Source organism: Alligator mississippiensis, chromosome 9 (assembly GCF_030867095.1).
Source record: "Alligator mississippiensis isolate rAllMis1 chromosome 9, rAllMis1, whole genome shotgun sequence".
NCBI classification, from domain to species: Eukaryota; Metazoa; Chordata; order Crocodylia; family Alligatoridae; genus Alligator; species Alligator mississippiensis.
This window is the reverse complement of record NC_081832.1, coordinates 14,341,733-14,356,545: the sequence shown is the minus strand read 5'-3', so window position 1 is coordinate 14,356,545 and position 14,813 is coordinate 14,341,733. Positions and strand designations below refer to the sequence as shown.

At 46.5% G+C, this 14,813-nt stretch overlaps 1 protein-coding gene across 2 annotated transcripts in view; it reads right to left on the bottom strand.

The window, feature by feature from the left end:
• PREX1 (phosphatidylinositol-3,4,5-trisphosphate dependent Rac exchange factor 1) overlaps positions 1 to 1,914 on the bottom strand; it is a 229,901-nt gene extending 227,987 nt beyond the window's left edge. For both annotated transcript variants that reach the window (XM_019484535.2, XM_014609519.3), the window contains exon 1: positions 1,670 to 1,914. In XM_019484535.2, the coding sequence (XP_019340080.1) occupies positions 1,670 to 1,810 (141 nt within the window). In that variant the 5' untranslated portion in view covers positions 1,811 to 1,914. The remainder of the gene's footprint in view (positions 1 to 1,669) is intronic.
• Between the last annotated feature and the right edge of the window lie 12,899 nt (positions 1,915 to 14,813).

Here is a 14,813-nt window from a genome sequence, read left to right as displayed (position 1 = left end):
TCATAATGCCATACTAAATCATTCCTTTCCTTTCAAAACACCTACACCACTCAGTTGGTAAGGGATGAAGAAAGTACTGGCACAATTTGACTCAGAGTAACTGGGATCATTATTCAGGACAGCACATTAGCACTTCAGCACTTGCTTAAAGTTAAGTACATATTAAGTGGTGTCCGGCCTAAAGATGGATGTTTGGTCATCTTGTCTATTCCCCAATCCTGTATTCAAATATAATTACTGAAACCTGAACTCTTCAGTGGGGTAAGATTACAAAGTAATAACCAGACCTCTCCCTGCAATAGTGGAACCAATCAACACCTAGTACCAAAGTGACTGAAAGACTTAACTGCACGGAAATTGAATTAGGTGCATTGTGTCAGGATTCCCAACCAGTACCTAAGGCATATTAATCAACACCACTCTCTTGAAAACTGTCAGCTTAACCAACATAAATATATGAAAAGCAAGATTTAGTTGTAAAAAAATTAAAATCCTATGAATGATATGGATATACATTTAATTGTAAAAGACAAAGCTAAAATATGCCTGGCTTGATCCTGGCAGCGACTGGCATTTCATCCTGCAGAGGCAAAATTGCAAATTCAGTACTTAGGACAGAGGAGTTTTTCTTTTGAGTTTTTTGTTTTGTTTTGCCCATAGGGCGGGGTGGGTTTTTTTGCAATGTGTAGCTTTTTAAAGAGGCTGGTCACCCAGAAATAGATTTTTGTTTTCAAACGAAGTTAACTGACACTTTAATTGGAAGCCTTCTAAAATTACAGACTCTTGTTTCTGTGTTCCACCAGTTAAGAAAGAAAAGGAGGATTTAAGTAGATACTTGCTCATAAAGCAACTGCATACTTTTCTCTGTTAGACTTGGGCAATTCTGAAAAACCCTAATGACAAACTCATTTTAAAAAAAGAAAAGAAAAAAAAAACCAACAGAAAGGATGGCTCAGAAACTGTCCCAGGTCTCAGCCATTTGCACAAAGCTAGAGTTTAATCCTGAGCTAGGAAAACACCAGAAAGAATTTCAGCCTTGCCCAGTCCCTCACCAATCTCTGCAAAGATTTCCCCTGCTTTGCATCTTCATCTGTGGGTGACCAGTTCCTTTATTCTCTTTTTCTTGTTGAGGACAGATCTGTTCTCTAGTAACTTTTCTCGCAGGCTGCTCTGCTTATTTAGGTGAAGGATGAGGAGAATCATAGAAAATGAGGGCTGGAAAGGACGTCAGGGGGCATCTAGCGCAACCCCCCTGCTCAAAGCAGGACCAGCCCCAACTATCTCCTCCCAGCCCCGGCTTTGTCTAGCCGGGTTTTAAAAACCTCCAAGGATGGAGATCCCACATCCTCTCCAGGTAGCCTGGTCCAGTGCTTCCCCAGCCACCTCGGGAGCGAGGTTTTCCCCCAATTTCCCCTGCTGCGACTGGAGCCCAGGAGAGCCCTTGGGCAGGGCAGGGGCGCGGGGGCTGCTGCGGAATCCCAAGTCCAGCTCCCAGGCGCAGAGGGAGCGAGCTCTCCAGACGGAGCCCGTCGGCGGAGGTGCCGGGGCGAGAGGATGCCCGGTCCGGGAGCCAGGGGAGCAGGAGTTTCCAGGCGCGGGGCAGGAGGCGGAGAGACTCGCGGGGACGGACAAACCCCAGGCGGCCCCGGCGGCCCCCCGCGGCACTCACCGACTGCAGGAAGCGGAGGGTGCCCACGTAGTCGCGCTCCGTGCCCAGGATCTCGTTGAGGACGCAGAGGCGGAGGCGCAGCTGGCGGTCCCCGTCCTTGGGCTCCGGGCCCGACGGGGCCCCCGGCGGCGCCGCTTCCATCGCGCCCGGCTCAGGCGCCCTCCGGCCCCATCCCGCGCCGCTCCCACGGGAGCCCGGCCCGGGACACGCCGAGCCCGGCCGCGCCGCCGCGCTCACTGCAGCGGCGAGGGGAAGCCCGGCGCCCAGGCACCGAGGGAGGGAGAGGGAGGAGGAGGAGGAGGCGGGAGGAGACGAGAGGGAGGGACGGAGCCCGGCCCCCGAGGCGCCGGCTGCTCGCAGGAGCGCGGCAGCCAGGCAAGTGCAAGTGTCCGGGGCGGGCGGAGAAGCAGGCGCCCGGCCCCGGCCCCGGCCCCGCGGCAGCAGCGCGCCCAGAGCGGCCCGGCGCCGCACACCGAGGGAGGGCAGGCGCGGGGAGCCGCCGCTCCGCACCCCGGCACCCGGCTCGCTCGCTCCACGTGCAGAGACTGAGGGAGAGAGTGCGTGTGCGTGTGTGTGTGTGTGTGTGTGTGTGCGCGCGCGAAGATATACATGCAAACATCTAGATATAGACATACATGCAAACATTTCCGGAGCGCGCACAAAAACCAACCTGTGTGTATATACACACAGATATGTATGTATCTGCACACACATCAGAGTACAAACACACAGAGATTGGTTTCTGTGTGTGATTTCTGAATACGTGTGTCCATTTGTATGTATGGATTGATATTTGCTTTCATCTCTGCACATTTAAATACATATGTCTACACACACACACACACCTATGTATGTATACAGATGTATGTATGTGTGCATATATACATCTTTGGACATATAACTTTATGTAGATCTGAAAATATAGGTCCAAAGATACGTCTTTGAATCTCTATATATTATACATATAGATCCAAAGATATACATCCAAAGATATATATATCTAGATATCTAGATATACATCTATATAGATATAGATAAGGTATAGATATATCTTTGGACGTATATTATATATATAATATAATATATAGAGATTCAAAGACATGTATCTTTGGACCTATATTTTCAGATCTACATAAAGATATATGTCCAAAGATATATATACACACACATATGTATACGTATGTATGTACATGAACATATTATTATACAATGCATGTATATGCACATATATATAATGCATAAATATGTATGTATGTATGTATGCATTTCTTTGATGTATACATGGAGAAAACCAGCTTTTTTGTTTGCCTTTCTGTGAGTGTTTATTTCTGCATGTATCTGCAGAGGTTCTATGGTGTGTGTTGATGCCTATGCTTGTGCGCGCGCACACACACACAAGCATAAACACACAGATATACATATATCATCCTCATCAGCTATTGCTGGATAGGAGGAGGATGCGGGGGAAGGAATATTAGTGAGTTTTAAGGTGTCTGAGGAGTCCAATCCATGTTCTGCAATTTTTTTACAGATATGACTGGGGGGCGCACAACTGTTGGCCAGGATGTTGTGGGCTTTCCTTCCTCCTCTGCTGTTTCTCGGCTTCCTCAGCAAAACAGTTGGTTCTCTTTGAAGTGGGCTGTAGCTTGATGCATGGTGCTGCACCATTGAGACCTGTTACCAGCCAGCACTCTCCAGTTTGTAGGGCTGATGCCACCCATCTTAAAATATGCTTTCAGGGTGTCCTTGTTGTGCTTCCTCTGTTCTCTGTGGGTCCTCTTACCATGACTAAGTTGAGAGAAGAGGACTTGCTTTGGGAGATGGCTGTCAGCCACTTGCACACAGTGGCCAGCCCAGCAGAGTTGATGTTGCATGATCTTTGCCTCAGTGCTGGTTATGTTAGCTGCTGAAAGGATGCTGGCATTTGTGCAGTGGTCTTCCCAACTAATGCGAAGACTCTTCCTGAGGCATCGCTGATGAAACCATTCGAGACACTTAAGATGACTTCGATGTCACCCACGTCTCACACCCGTAGAGGAGCATGGGGATAACCACTGGGATGTAGACCAGGATCTTGATTTCCATCTGCAGATCTGAGTCAGCAAAGACACAGCGAGGCAGCTTTTGGAAGGTTATGCTGGCACAGGGAATCCAATGTTCCATATATAGATTCATAGATATACATACGTACATATATATACAGACACATATACATACATACATATTTCTATGTCCAAGAAATGTTGTTGGATCTATATGTAATAATATACTGAAAAAAACAAATCCCAATATATCCAGTGATATACAGGTTTCCCTCACTTTATGCAGTACATGCGTTCCTGGAAAACAGCACGTAACTCGAATTCGCATAAAGGGAACCCACTTTACAATGTAACAAATAAGGAGATGTTCCAAGACCTGGACTGTACTGACCTCCGGACCCATTTCTACCACTTTTACAAGACAATATTGGTACTCACTAACAGCAGACAGTGCACACAAGCACAGGGCACTGTCATAATGGGGATGACAACTACAGGAGCGAGGAGCACAGATCCACATAGGAGACTATATTTTGGTGTGCGTCACTCTGACTGCAGGCTTCCACCACACCGATCTCATAAGAGTGAATTTACCTCGTATCTAATGAATATTTGGTATAAAAAAGGTCATAAGAGCGAATTTGCACATACAGAACCCGCATAAAATGAGGGAAACCCGTATGCACAGAAATAAATACACTTGCACCTACACAAAGCGGTATGCATGCAGGAAAATACACTTTAGCATAGAAACACAGACACAGACAAACCAGCCTGTCAACAGATGTGCCCAACAAGAAATAAATACCAGTAAACAAATGCAAACAAATCAGCACTTACACATATGCATACAAACACCCACAAACAAATATGGACACACAATGCAGTTTATCCACAGATATATGCAAAGATAAACACAAACCAATATGTACATAAAGAAAGGTACACAAACATATTCAGAGCACACACAGACACCAGCTAGTAAGATGGGCATGGTGGTACACAGAGATAAACACATACAAATGTATGTGCACTAAGAAATACACACAAAAATATATACAGGGAAACAGAGAAACAGAGATACACAAATATGAACAGAGACAGTGCAATATATGTGCATATGGATTATAATTAAAATATGAACAAGTTAAGCAATACATCCACAAAAACAAAGTAAAGCACCCTATATATATGCATTTTCGTGAAGGTGCACGTACATATGCAGAGACGATCTGAGCCGGGTGCGGGGCCCAGGGCAAATCAGCGTGTGCGGGGCCCTGCCCCCATATGCAAGGAAGCTGGCGGCAGATTTGGTGGTGGGGGCTGACTGGATGCACTGGATTCAGCAACAGATTCAGAGGCAGTGGGGTGAGGGGGCCGGACGCGAAGCCAGTGGCAGCACAGAGGTGCCGTGCCACCCCACTCAGCTCCACGGGGCCCCCAAAGTGTGGGGCCTGGGGCAGTTGACCCAATTCACCCCCCTTCCCCCAGGAGGGCCCTGTACATGTGCTTGCAGAGGGATAATGCTGACACAGTTTCACAGGCATATACAACCAATCACGCATAAAAACACATTTGCAACAAAACCATACATTTAAAGCTTTGACATCCAACACGTGAGAGCATCACCCATTTTTACCATGGCAAAACACACAACAAAGGAGAAATACAAACAGAAATATTTTCCTAATGTGAGCACAAGTTGCTGACTGATTTGCTTTTAAAAATAGTTCTCACGTAGTTGCATGTGCAAAATATGTGCAAAGTGTGTTGTGGACTAGGAAACAGTGAACGCAACTGGGCTAATCCGCAGCTGGTAGAAATCAACATAACTCATTGACTTCAAGAAAGCGAAGTCTGTTTACATTCGCTGAGAATCCGTCCACAATGACTTCACTGAGCTATAGGAATGCAGCATAAACAGATGTGCATTCTTCAGACTACCAGTACTAAAAGATATTTATTCCACTTTTAAGTAAGGAAAGCATAATTTAAAATCTCAAGAGAAAAGGATTCAATACAATGAAGAAATGCTAACAGGGCAAACTTTCATGTGACACCAGATCAGAGAAAAAAATATATATCTAACATTATCTAGCTTATTTAATATTGCAACATAAATACTGAATAAAACAAATGATCCCTTTCCTCAGGCCAAAATAAAATGGTCCTTACTTCCCAGGACATCTTAGTTTACCGTACACCTTGTTCCTGCCAGATCTCTTTAATTCTAAGCATTAGGAAAGTTTTCTGTTTAAGAGCAAAAGATGATGCCAGTGTAAGATACACCACTGTCATCCTGCCGTTTGATTTAAGCTCCATCTCATATTACATGAAATAAAAACTCTCTCTTCAATCAGGATACAGTTTCGCTTGACTGCAGATTTGTGGTTTAACCAAGGGATCTAAGCCATGTTCTGCCTTGGCTGTAAAACAGTGTCCATGATAATGGTGTGAGGATTGTCTAGATTCATAGATTCATAGATGTTAGGGTCGGAAGGGACCTCAACAGATCATCGAGTCCAACCACCTGCCTAGACAGGAAAGAGTCAGATACCTATCCAGCCTTCTCTTAAAGACTCCCAACGTAGGGGAGAGCACCACCTCCCTTAGGAGCCCGTTCCAAATTCTGGCCACCCTTACCATGAAGTTTTTCCTGATGTCTAGCCTAAATCTGCTCTGTCAGTTTGTTACCATTGTCCCTTGTTACCCCAAAAGGCGCCCTGGTGAACAGAGCATCGCCAATCCCTTGCTGCATCCCCCAATGAATTTGTAGGTGGCCACAAGAATACCTCTCAGCCTTCTTTTGCAGAGGTTGAAGAGGTCCAGGTCCCTCAGTCTCTCCTCATAGGGCTTGGCTTGTAAGCCCCTAACCATACGAGTGGCCCTCCTCTGGACCCTCTCGAGTCTATCAACATCTTTCTTGAAGTACGGTATATGTATTTTCTATATATGGTCCAGTACGGTGCCCAAAACTGGATGCAGTACTCCAACTGTGGTCTGACCAATGCTGCATAGAGGGGAAGTATCACCTCCTTGGATCTATTTGTCATGCATCTGCTGATATGTGATAAAGTCCAGTTAGCTTTGCTGATGATTTTGTCACACTGACGACTCGTGTTCATCTTGGAGTCCACTATGACTCCGAGATCCTTTCTGCTTCTGTGCTGCTGAGAGGCTCACTTCCCAGCCAGTAGATGTGCTGGATACTTTTGCACCCTAGGTGCAACACTCTGCACTTGTCCTTGTTGTACTGCATCCTATTGTGTACTGCCCACTTTTCTAACCTGTCCAGGTCTGCCTGCAGTCATTCCCTACCCTCTGGAGTGTGCACTTCACCCCACAATTTAGTATCGTCTGCAAATTTGGACAGAGTACACTTCACACCCACATCCAAATTACTGAGGAAGATATTGAAGAGTACAGGTCCAAGGACCGAACCTTGCGGGACCCCACTACCCACCTCCTTCCAGGTCGATACCGACCTGTCTACTACCACTCTCAGGGTGCGACCCTCAAGCCAATTTGCCACCCACCAGGCTGTGTAAACATCTATGTCACAGCCTCTTAATTTATTTGTAAGAATGGGATGAGATACCGTAACGAAGGCCTTGCTAAAATCCAAGAAAACAACATCCACCTCTATTCCTGCATCTAAGCATCTTGTGACCCCATCATAGATTCATAGATGTTAGGGTCGGAAGGGACCTCAATAGATCATCAAGTCCGACCCCCTGCATAGGCAGGAAAGAGTGCTGGGTCTAGATGACCCCAGCTACATACTCGTCTAACCTCCTCTTGAAGACCCCCAGGGTAGGGGAGAGTACCACCTCCCTTGGGAGCCCGTTCCAGACCTTGGCCACTCGAACTGTGAAGAAGTTCTTCCTAATGTCCAGTCTAAATCTGCTCTCTGCTAGCTTGTGGCCATTGTTTCTTGTAACCCCCGGGGGCGCCTTGGTGAATAAAACCTCACCAATTCCCTTCTGTGCCCCTGTGATGAACTTATAGGCAGCCACAAGGTCGCCTCTCAACCTTCTCTTGTGGAGGCTTCAAAGGTCCAGTTTCTCTAGTCTCTCCTCGTAGGCCTTGGTCTGCAGGCCCTTGACCATACGAGTTGCCCTTCTCTGGACCCTCTCCAGGTTATCCGCATCCTTCTTGAAGTGTGGCGCCCAGAATTGCACGCAGTACTCCAACTGTGGTCTGACCAACGCCCTATAGAGGGGAAGTATCACCTCCCTGGACCTATTCGTCATGCATCTGCTGATGCACGATAAAGTGCCATTGGCTTTTCTGATGGCTTCGTCACACTGCCGGCTCATGTTCATCTTGGAGGCCACTAGGACTCCAAGATCCCTTTCCACCTCTGTGCCACCCAGCAGGTCATTCCCTAGGCTGTAGGTGTGCTGGACATTTTTCCTCCCTAGGTGCAGCACTTTGCATTTCTCCTTGTTGAACTGCATCCTGTTGTTTTCTGCCCACTTGTGCAACCTATCCAGGTCTGCCTGCAGCTGTTCCCTGCCCTCCGGTGTGTCTACTTCTCCCCATAGCTTTGTGTCATCTGCAAACTTGGACAGAGTACATTTGACTCCCTCGTCCTAGTCGCTGATGAAGACATTAAAGAGTATCGGTCCAAGGACCGAACCCTGCGGGACCCCACTTCCCACACCCTTCCAGGTTGAGACCGACCCATCCACCACGACTCTTTGGGTGCGACCCTCTAGCCAATTCGCCACCCACCGGACTGTGCAGTCATCCACATCACAGCCTCTTAACTTGTTCACCAGTATGGGGTGGGATACCGTATCGAAGGCCTTCCTGAAGTCTAAGTATACGACATCCACCCCTCCTCCTGTGTCCAGGCGTTTCGTAACCTGGTCATAGAAAGAGACTAGGTTGGTCAGGCATGATCTGCCCGCCACAGACCCATGCTGGTTTCCCCTCAGCATAATTTGCCCTGCCGGGCTCTCACAAATGTGAGCCTTGATAATTTTTTCAAAGACTTTACCAAGGATGGAGGTGAGACTGACTGGCCTATAGTTGCCCGGGTCCTCCTTCCTCCCCTTTTTGAAAATGGGGACCACGTTAGCCCTTTTCCAGTCTTCTGGGACTTGGCCCGTGCGCCACGAGCGTTCGAATATTCCCGCCAGTGGCTCTGGAATGATGTCGGCCAGTGCCTTCAGCACCCTCGGATGGAGCCCATCCGGGCCTGCCGATTTAAAGGCATCCAGTTCTTCCAAATGACTCTGCACCACCTCAGGATCTACATATGGAAGTCTGGCGCCTTGCTGCTGCCTCTCTACAACCCCAGTGAGAGACTTGATGTGCCCCTCACTTAGGAACACTGAGGCAAAGAACTCGTTGAGGAGTTCAGCCTTGTCCCCTCTATCTGTCACCAATTGTTTCTGCCCATTTAGCAGCGGTCCTATTCCTCCCTGGGCCTTCCTTTTACTCCCAATATATCTAAAAAATAATTTCTTGTTGTCTTTTACTTGGGTTGCCATCCTCAGCTCCATGGTAGCTTTGGCCCGTCTAGCTGCCTCCCTACAAGCACGAGCAGAGGAGGTATATTCATCTTTGGTGATCTCACCCTGTTTCCACTTTTTATGTGCTCCCCTTTTGGCCCTTAGGCTGCCCTGGATTTCTCTGGTCAGCCATGGAAGCCTCCTGGCCCCTTTCCCTTTTTTGCCTCGCTCGGGGATCGTCTTGCTTTGTGCCCGAAGGATCGTTTCCTTTAGGCACAGCCACCCTTCTTGGGCTCCCATCCCATCAAAACTCCTACTCTGCAGTGCTTCCTTGACTAATCGTCTGAGTGCATTGAGATCAGCTTTCCTAAAGTCTAGCACTTTCACCCTACTAGTTACCTTACCCACTCGCCGTCTTATGTTGAATTCTATTATAAGGTGATCACTGTCTCCCAAATGGCTACCGATCTGGAGGTCCCCTATCATGTCATCTCCCATTGCCAATACCAGATCCAGTATGGCATTCCCCCTAGTGGGACCATGTACCTCCTGCGTCAGGTGGAGGTCCTGTACACGGGTTAGAAACCTGCGTGAGCGATGGGACCTTGCTGTCTGCGTCTCCCAGCAGATGTCCGGGTAGTTTAGGTCCCCCATGACTACCGCCTCTTTAGCTTTTATGGTCTCCGAGAGTTGCCTCAGGAGCCCCAAATCTATTTCTTCCTCTTGGTGTGGGGGTCTGTAGCAGACCCCTACCACCAAATCCCTTTCTCCTTGCCCCCCATGTAGCCTAACCCACAATCCTTCTACTTCCTCAACCTCGGATTCTGTCTTGATGAGGGTTGATGTATATTGCTCACTGACATAAAGTGCAACCCCCCCCCCACTGACATAAAGTGCAACCCCCCCCCACTGACATAAAGTGCAACCCCCCCCCATGAACATGAAACCAGATTGATCAGGCATGATCTACCTGCTACAAACCCATGCTGGTTTCCCTGCTGCATTATTTTTCCCACTGGACTCCCACAAATATGATCCTTCATAATCTTTTCAAAGACCTGTCCAAAGATGGAGGTGAGACTGACTGGCCTATAATTACTTGGATCCTCCTTCCTCCCCTTCTTGAAAATAGGGACTACGTTGGCCCTTTTCCAGTCCTCCAGGACCTGACCTGAGTGCCACGAGTGCTCAAACAGCCGTGCCAGTGGTTCTGCTATGACACTGGCCAATTCCTTCAGTACCCTCAGATGTAGCTCATCCGGGCCTGCTGACTTGAACACATCCAGTCCATCCAAGTGACTCTGCACCAAGTCAGCGTCGACAGTTGATGGGCTGGTGTCCCTCTGATGCCCATCTAAGAACCCATTAGGAGTTCAGACTTGTTCAGGAACACCGAGGCAAAAAAACTCATTGAATACCTCAGCCTTGTCCCCCCTGTCTGTCACTAATTGCTCTAGCGGGGTTATGTGTTGATTTGAGAAGTTGCCTTAACAGCATGAAGACATGCTTTCATTTAATATTACACCCACATATATGTGTATTATACAGCACAGGGCTATAGCTCTCCAGTTGTAAGTTCCACTTGTGTCATCTGGGTAGCACAAAGGGAAATTAAAATTGTCCTAAAGGACCAAGTGGGGATATCCCTGGCATTGGGGAATGCCCAGGAAATATAAAATCAGCATTACTGGATCAAAACCACCTGCTCTCAGATCCCCAGGTGAAGGGTCACCACCATGGCTGGAAGAAATGCAGAGCATAGTTGTATTTTGGTAAGATGAGGCAGTTATAATGGCTCCTAAAGTGGCCATCACTTCTTGTTAAATCAGCCTCAAGATTTCTCTAGCTTGTACTGGGGCCCAAAGTGATACATAGCTGTCCTCAGAGGAGTGCTGAGTGACCCGGAGTGGTGTTGAGTAACCCCCCTCCTGCCACCACAGCACTGAACCACTCTGGCTTTCCCTGCAGGGAGCATGCCCCGGGGTAAGCAGTGCAACTGCAGCCCCTGCTCCGGCAGCCCAGCACCTGAGCCATCAGTCCCGGGAGAAGCGGGCAAGGCTTCAAGAATTGGGGCGAGGGCTGCAAGTACTATGCCAGCGAGGTGCATGTAGCTAGTGAGCCACGGTTCACTATTGCTCTATTCACACACACCTCCACCCTCCCCACACACACACAAACTTTATCTTCTACACTTCAACACCATAGACAAACTATGTACTAGTAATATTAACTATTGTGGCTTCTCCTGGAGTGTGTCAGCCTCAGACATCTCTGCTCAAAGTGTGAAGAAAATTGTCACAGTAGAGGCGGGTTGTCTCCACTGCAGGAAAAACAGTGGGAGAGATTGGAAAGCAAAGAAAATCTTGTGACACTAAGGCCACATCTACACAAGACACTGATTGCCATTTACAAGTACTAAATGACTGCACAGTAGCCAGCATTACTGTGCAGTAGCGTCACTGAAACAGCTTTTTGGTAACACTGGCTGCGCTGTAGCTCATTACTACTGCACAGTAGCATCACATCACGCCTCATGCCACATGACGTTACTAAGCAAACAGTAACGAGCTACTGCACAGTTAGCGTCTTGTGTAGACATTGGCCTAAGTGCCGTGCAGGTCTGATCTGTTTTAAAGAAGAGAATCATGGGGGATGTGGGAACAGCTGCAGTACAGGCCTGTAGAGATGTAGGAACAAGTGCTGCAAAACAGGTCTGATTAGGCCCTCTCGTATTGTTAGGATCATAGGAAATCAGGGTTGGAAGGGACCTCATGAAGCCATCTAGTCCAGTCCCTTGTTCAAGGCAGGATTGTCCTTGACTAAACCATCCCAGCCAAGTGTCGCTCTAATCTGCTCTTGAAAACTGCCAAAGATAACACAGCTTCTCTAGGTAGCTTGTTCCAATGCCTGACCACCTTCACAGTCTGACAGTTCCTCCCCATCTCCAGCTTAAATTTCCCCTGCTGAAGCTTGAGGCCATTGTTCCTAATCCAGTCCCCTATAGGCACAGAAAAAAGCTCATCTCCATCCTCTCTATAATCACTCTTCAGGTATTTGAAGACTTATCAAATGCTCCCTCAGTCTTCTCCTCTCCCGACAAAACAAGACTCCTGAGGAAAGGCTGAAAGAGGACTGTCTCCCAGGTCCCCCATCATTTTTGTTACCCTGAGCTGGACTGTCTTCAACCTGTCCACATCCCTCTTGAAGCACAGGGTGCAAAACAGGACACAGGCCTGCAAGTGAGGCCTTACCAGTGACCATTCAATTTAATTTAACCTTCTCTTTACTTCCAAAGTCAATGCTACAGCTTATTTATTAAGTGGTGTGTGTCTAGGCAAGGTCTAGAACTCAAATTTTGAGAGATCCTGACATCATTTCAGTTGTTACCTTTTCTTCCTCTTTCTCTGCTCGGAGAGCAACAGCAACATCCCCAAAGCTATGCCCCCACCCTGTGGCTGAATCAGAAAGTTGGTAACTTTTGAAACTTGGTAGGTTGCCAACCGCTTTGTGTTACCTTAAAAGTCTGTTAAGAATTTAATTTCCCTTTTGCAAATGCCAACACAGGAGAAATCCACACAATCAATGTGACGTTACAACTTAATGGGGATACCTTTCTGTTGATGCTGCTGGTGAACGCCCCAACTTCCTGACTGTAACATTGTGAGCTATCCTGTGAGCGTGTTCAGCTATTGTCTTAGGATGCCATTCCATAATGACTAAAGACATGTTACCTGTGTCTGATAAGCTCCACAAGTGAATAAAATGCTTTAATTCTGGAATTGGTACTCATGCCTTAAGGATTTCTTATAAGATGTTCAAGTTCAAGTTTTGGGAAAGAGTTACATGTCACATATACAAGCTTCACTGTAAGGGCTGAATGGGCTCACAGGGAGGGAATATGATTGAGCAGTGAGACCAGGGTGCTGGATTCAGAATATCTGGGGTGCATTTCAGGGTCTCCCGCTTTCCCCTTGGCCTTGCTTAGGCTAAAAGTCAGTGCCTATTTTTCAGTACTGGTCCAACTGTAATGGTGAAAGCATTGGCATAGCTCTGTTGTTTTTACTGCAATATGCTTGCACATGTTGTCAATGGTACCAAACCAGACAAGTGTGGTTACTGTAGTTGACTGAACTCATCATGCCAGTGTATATTGTCCATAATGGCATGTGATCCATTTATTGATACTTTACACAACAGTTTCCAATGACTAGTAGAGAAGCCATAATAATTTCATGACCCCAATAACTTACATAGGGAAAGTGCATCTTGATCAACTGAGGGACATAACCAATGGGCATCTGTAAATAAGAGAAGATCTGAGTTATTTCATTCAAGTAGTGATGAGCTTGGAGCTGAAAGCACAGGGCTGTGTCCTGGCTGGTAACACCAATGTCTCTTTGCATATGGCCATGAGTTCTTTAGGACCCGGGCTTATTTGACCTCCCCTTCACCCTAACTGCTAATCTGATTAGCAGCACTCCAAGTCTGGGAGATGAGAAGCAAAAAGTAAAAGTAAGATTTTGTTCTGAGAATATTCTTTCACTTAAAAAAAAAATACCGCGACTAAAATGTTGGTGTGCGGGGTACATTTCTTAAAAAGGCTTTACTTTGTAGGGAATTTGCTCAACTGAAAGGTTGTTTTATTTATTTTTATTTCTAATTCTTCCTAGCAAGTCAGCAGTCCTTTATAAAAGTGTCTTTGCTTTTTAAAAATGCATTTACCTTAGATACTCACATGGTCTTCACTTTAGACTGGGAATTTTATAACTTTACAGTATAGTTTTTCAGTTTAAAAGGGGAAATTTGTAGACTGCCAGCCGGGGGTTTTCATCCTTAAAGAGAGATTGCATGTTACTAGAATGGTGCTTCTATTCAAATGTTTGTTTCTATCCTTTTTTTCTGTTTGTTTTGCTTTCGTCTGTTTCAAAAAGGAAATATTTTACTACAATAACTGCTTAATCTTAAAGGGAACATTAGTTGCCTTTTTTTTTTTCAACTGACACTGATAAAAATAAACTGAAGCAACTGACTGGTTTGTTAAATAAATAGGGCATCCAAGATTATAACTGGTGTGAAGTGTCAGATGCTGTGGGTTGCCCTTATTTTCATAAAGATGTAACTTATGTGTATGGTTGTAAATTATTTGGGGTTGTACAGTGTCTACCACAAAGGGCCTAAGACCTCCAAGTAGGTACTACTACAGTACAAACAACCAATATTAGTGAGTTGGATCTTTATTTGTATGTTGGCTCTATACCACTTCACATGGTCAAATTCTATGTTGGTTTGTGTAGATGCTGTAAAGTGAGCATTTGGGTATAGTGTGGGGAACTTGCTGTGCTTACCTTGCCTGAAAATAGTCTTTAGCATTATTGAATTTACCTTAGGAGCCAAATAGAGCCTGTAGCCTGCCTATTTCTTTTTCTCTCTTTCAACAACCATGCATTATCCCATTCTGAGAGGATGCTTATTCAGCACTTCCTTGCCTGCCTTCCCATAGCTGTGTTATTCTGTAGCAGTGCCTGCTGTTCTAGGGACTTATCCAAAGCCCATTGAAGTCAATGAGATGCTTTCTGCTGTACTTACTGGACTCCAAATCAGGCCCCTGTTCCTGGCTGAGCAAAACTTGCCACTCATGCT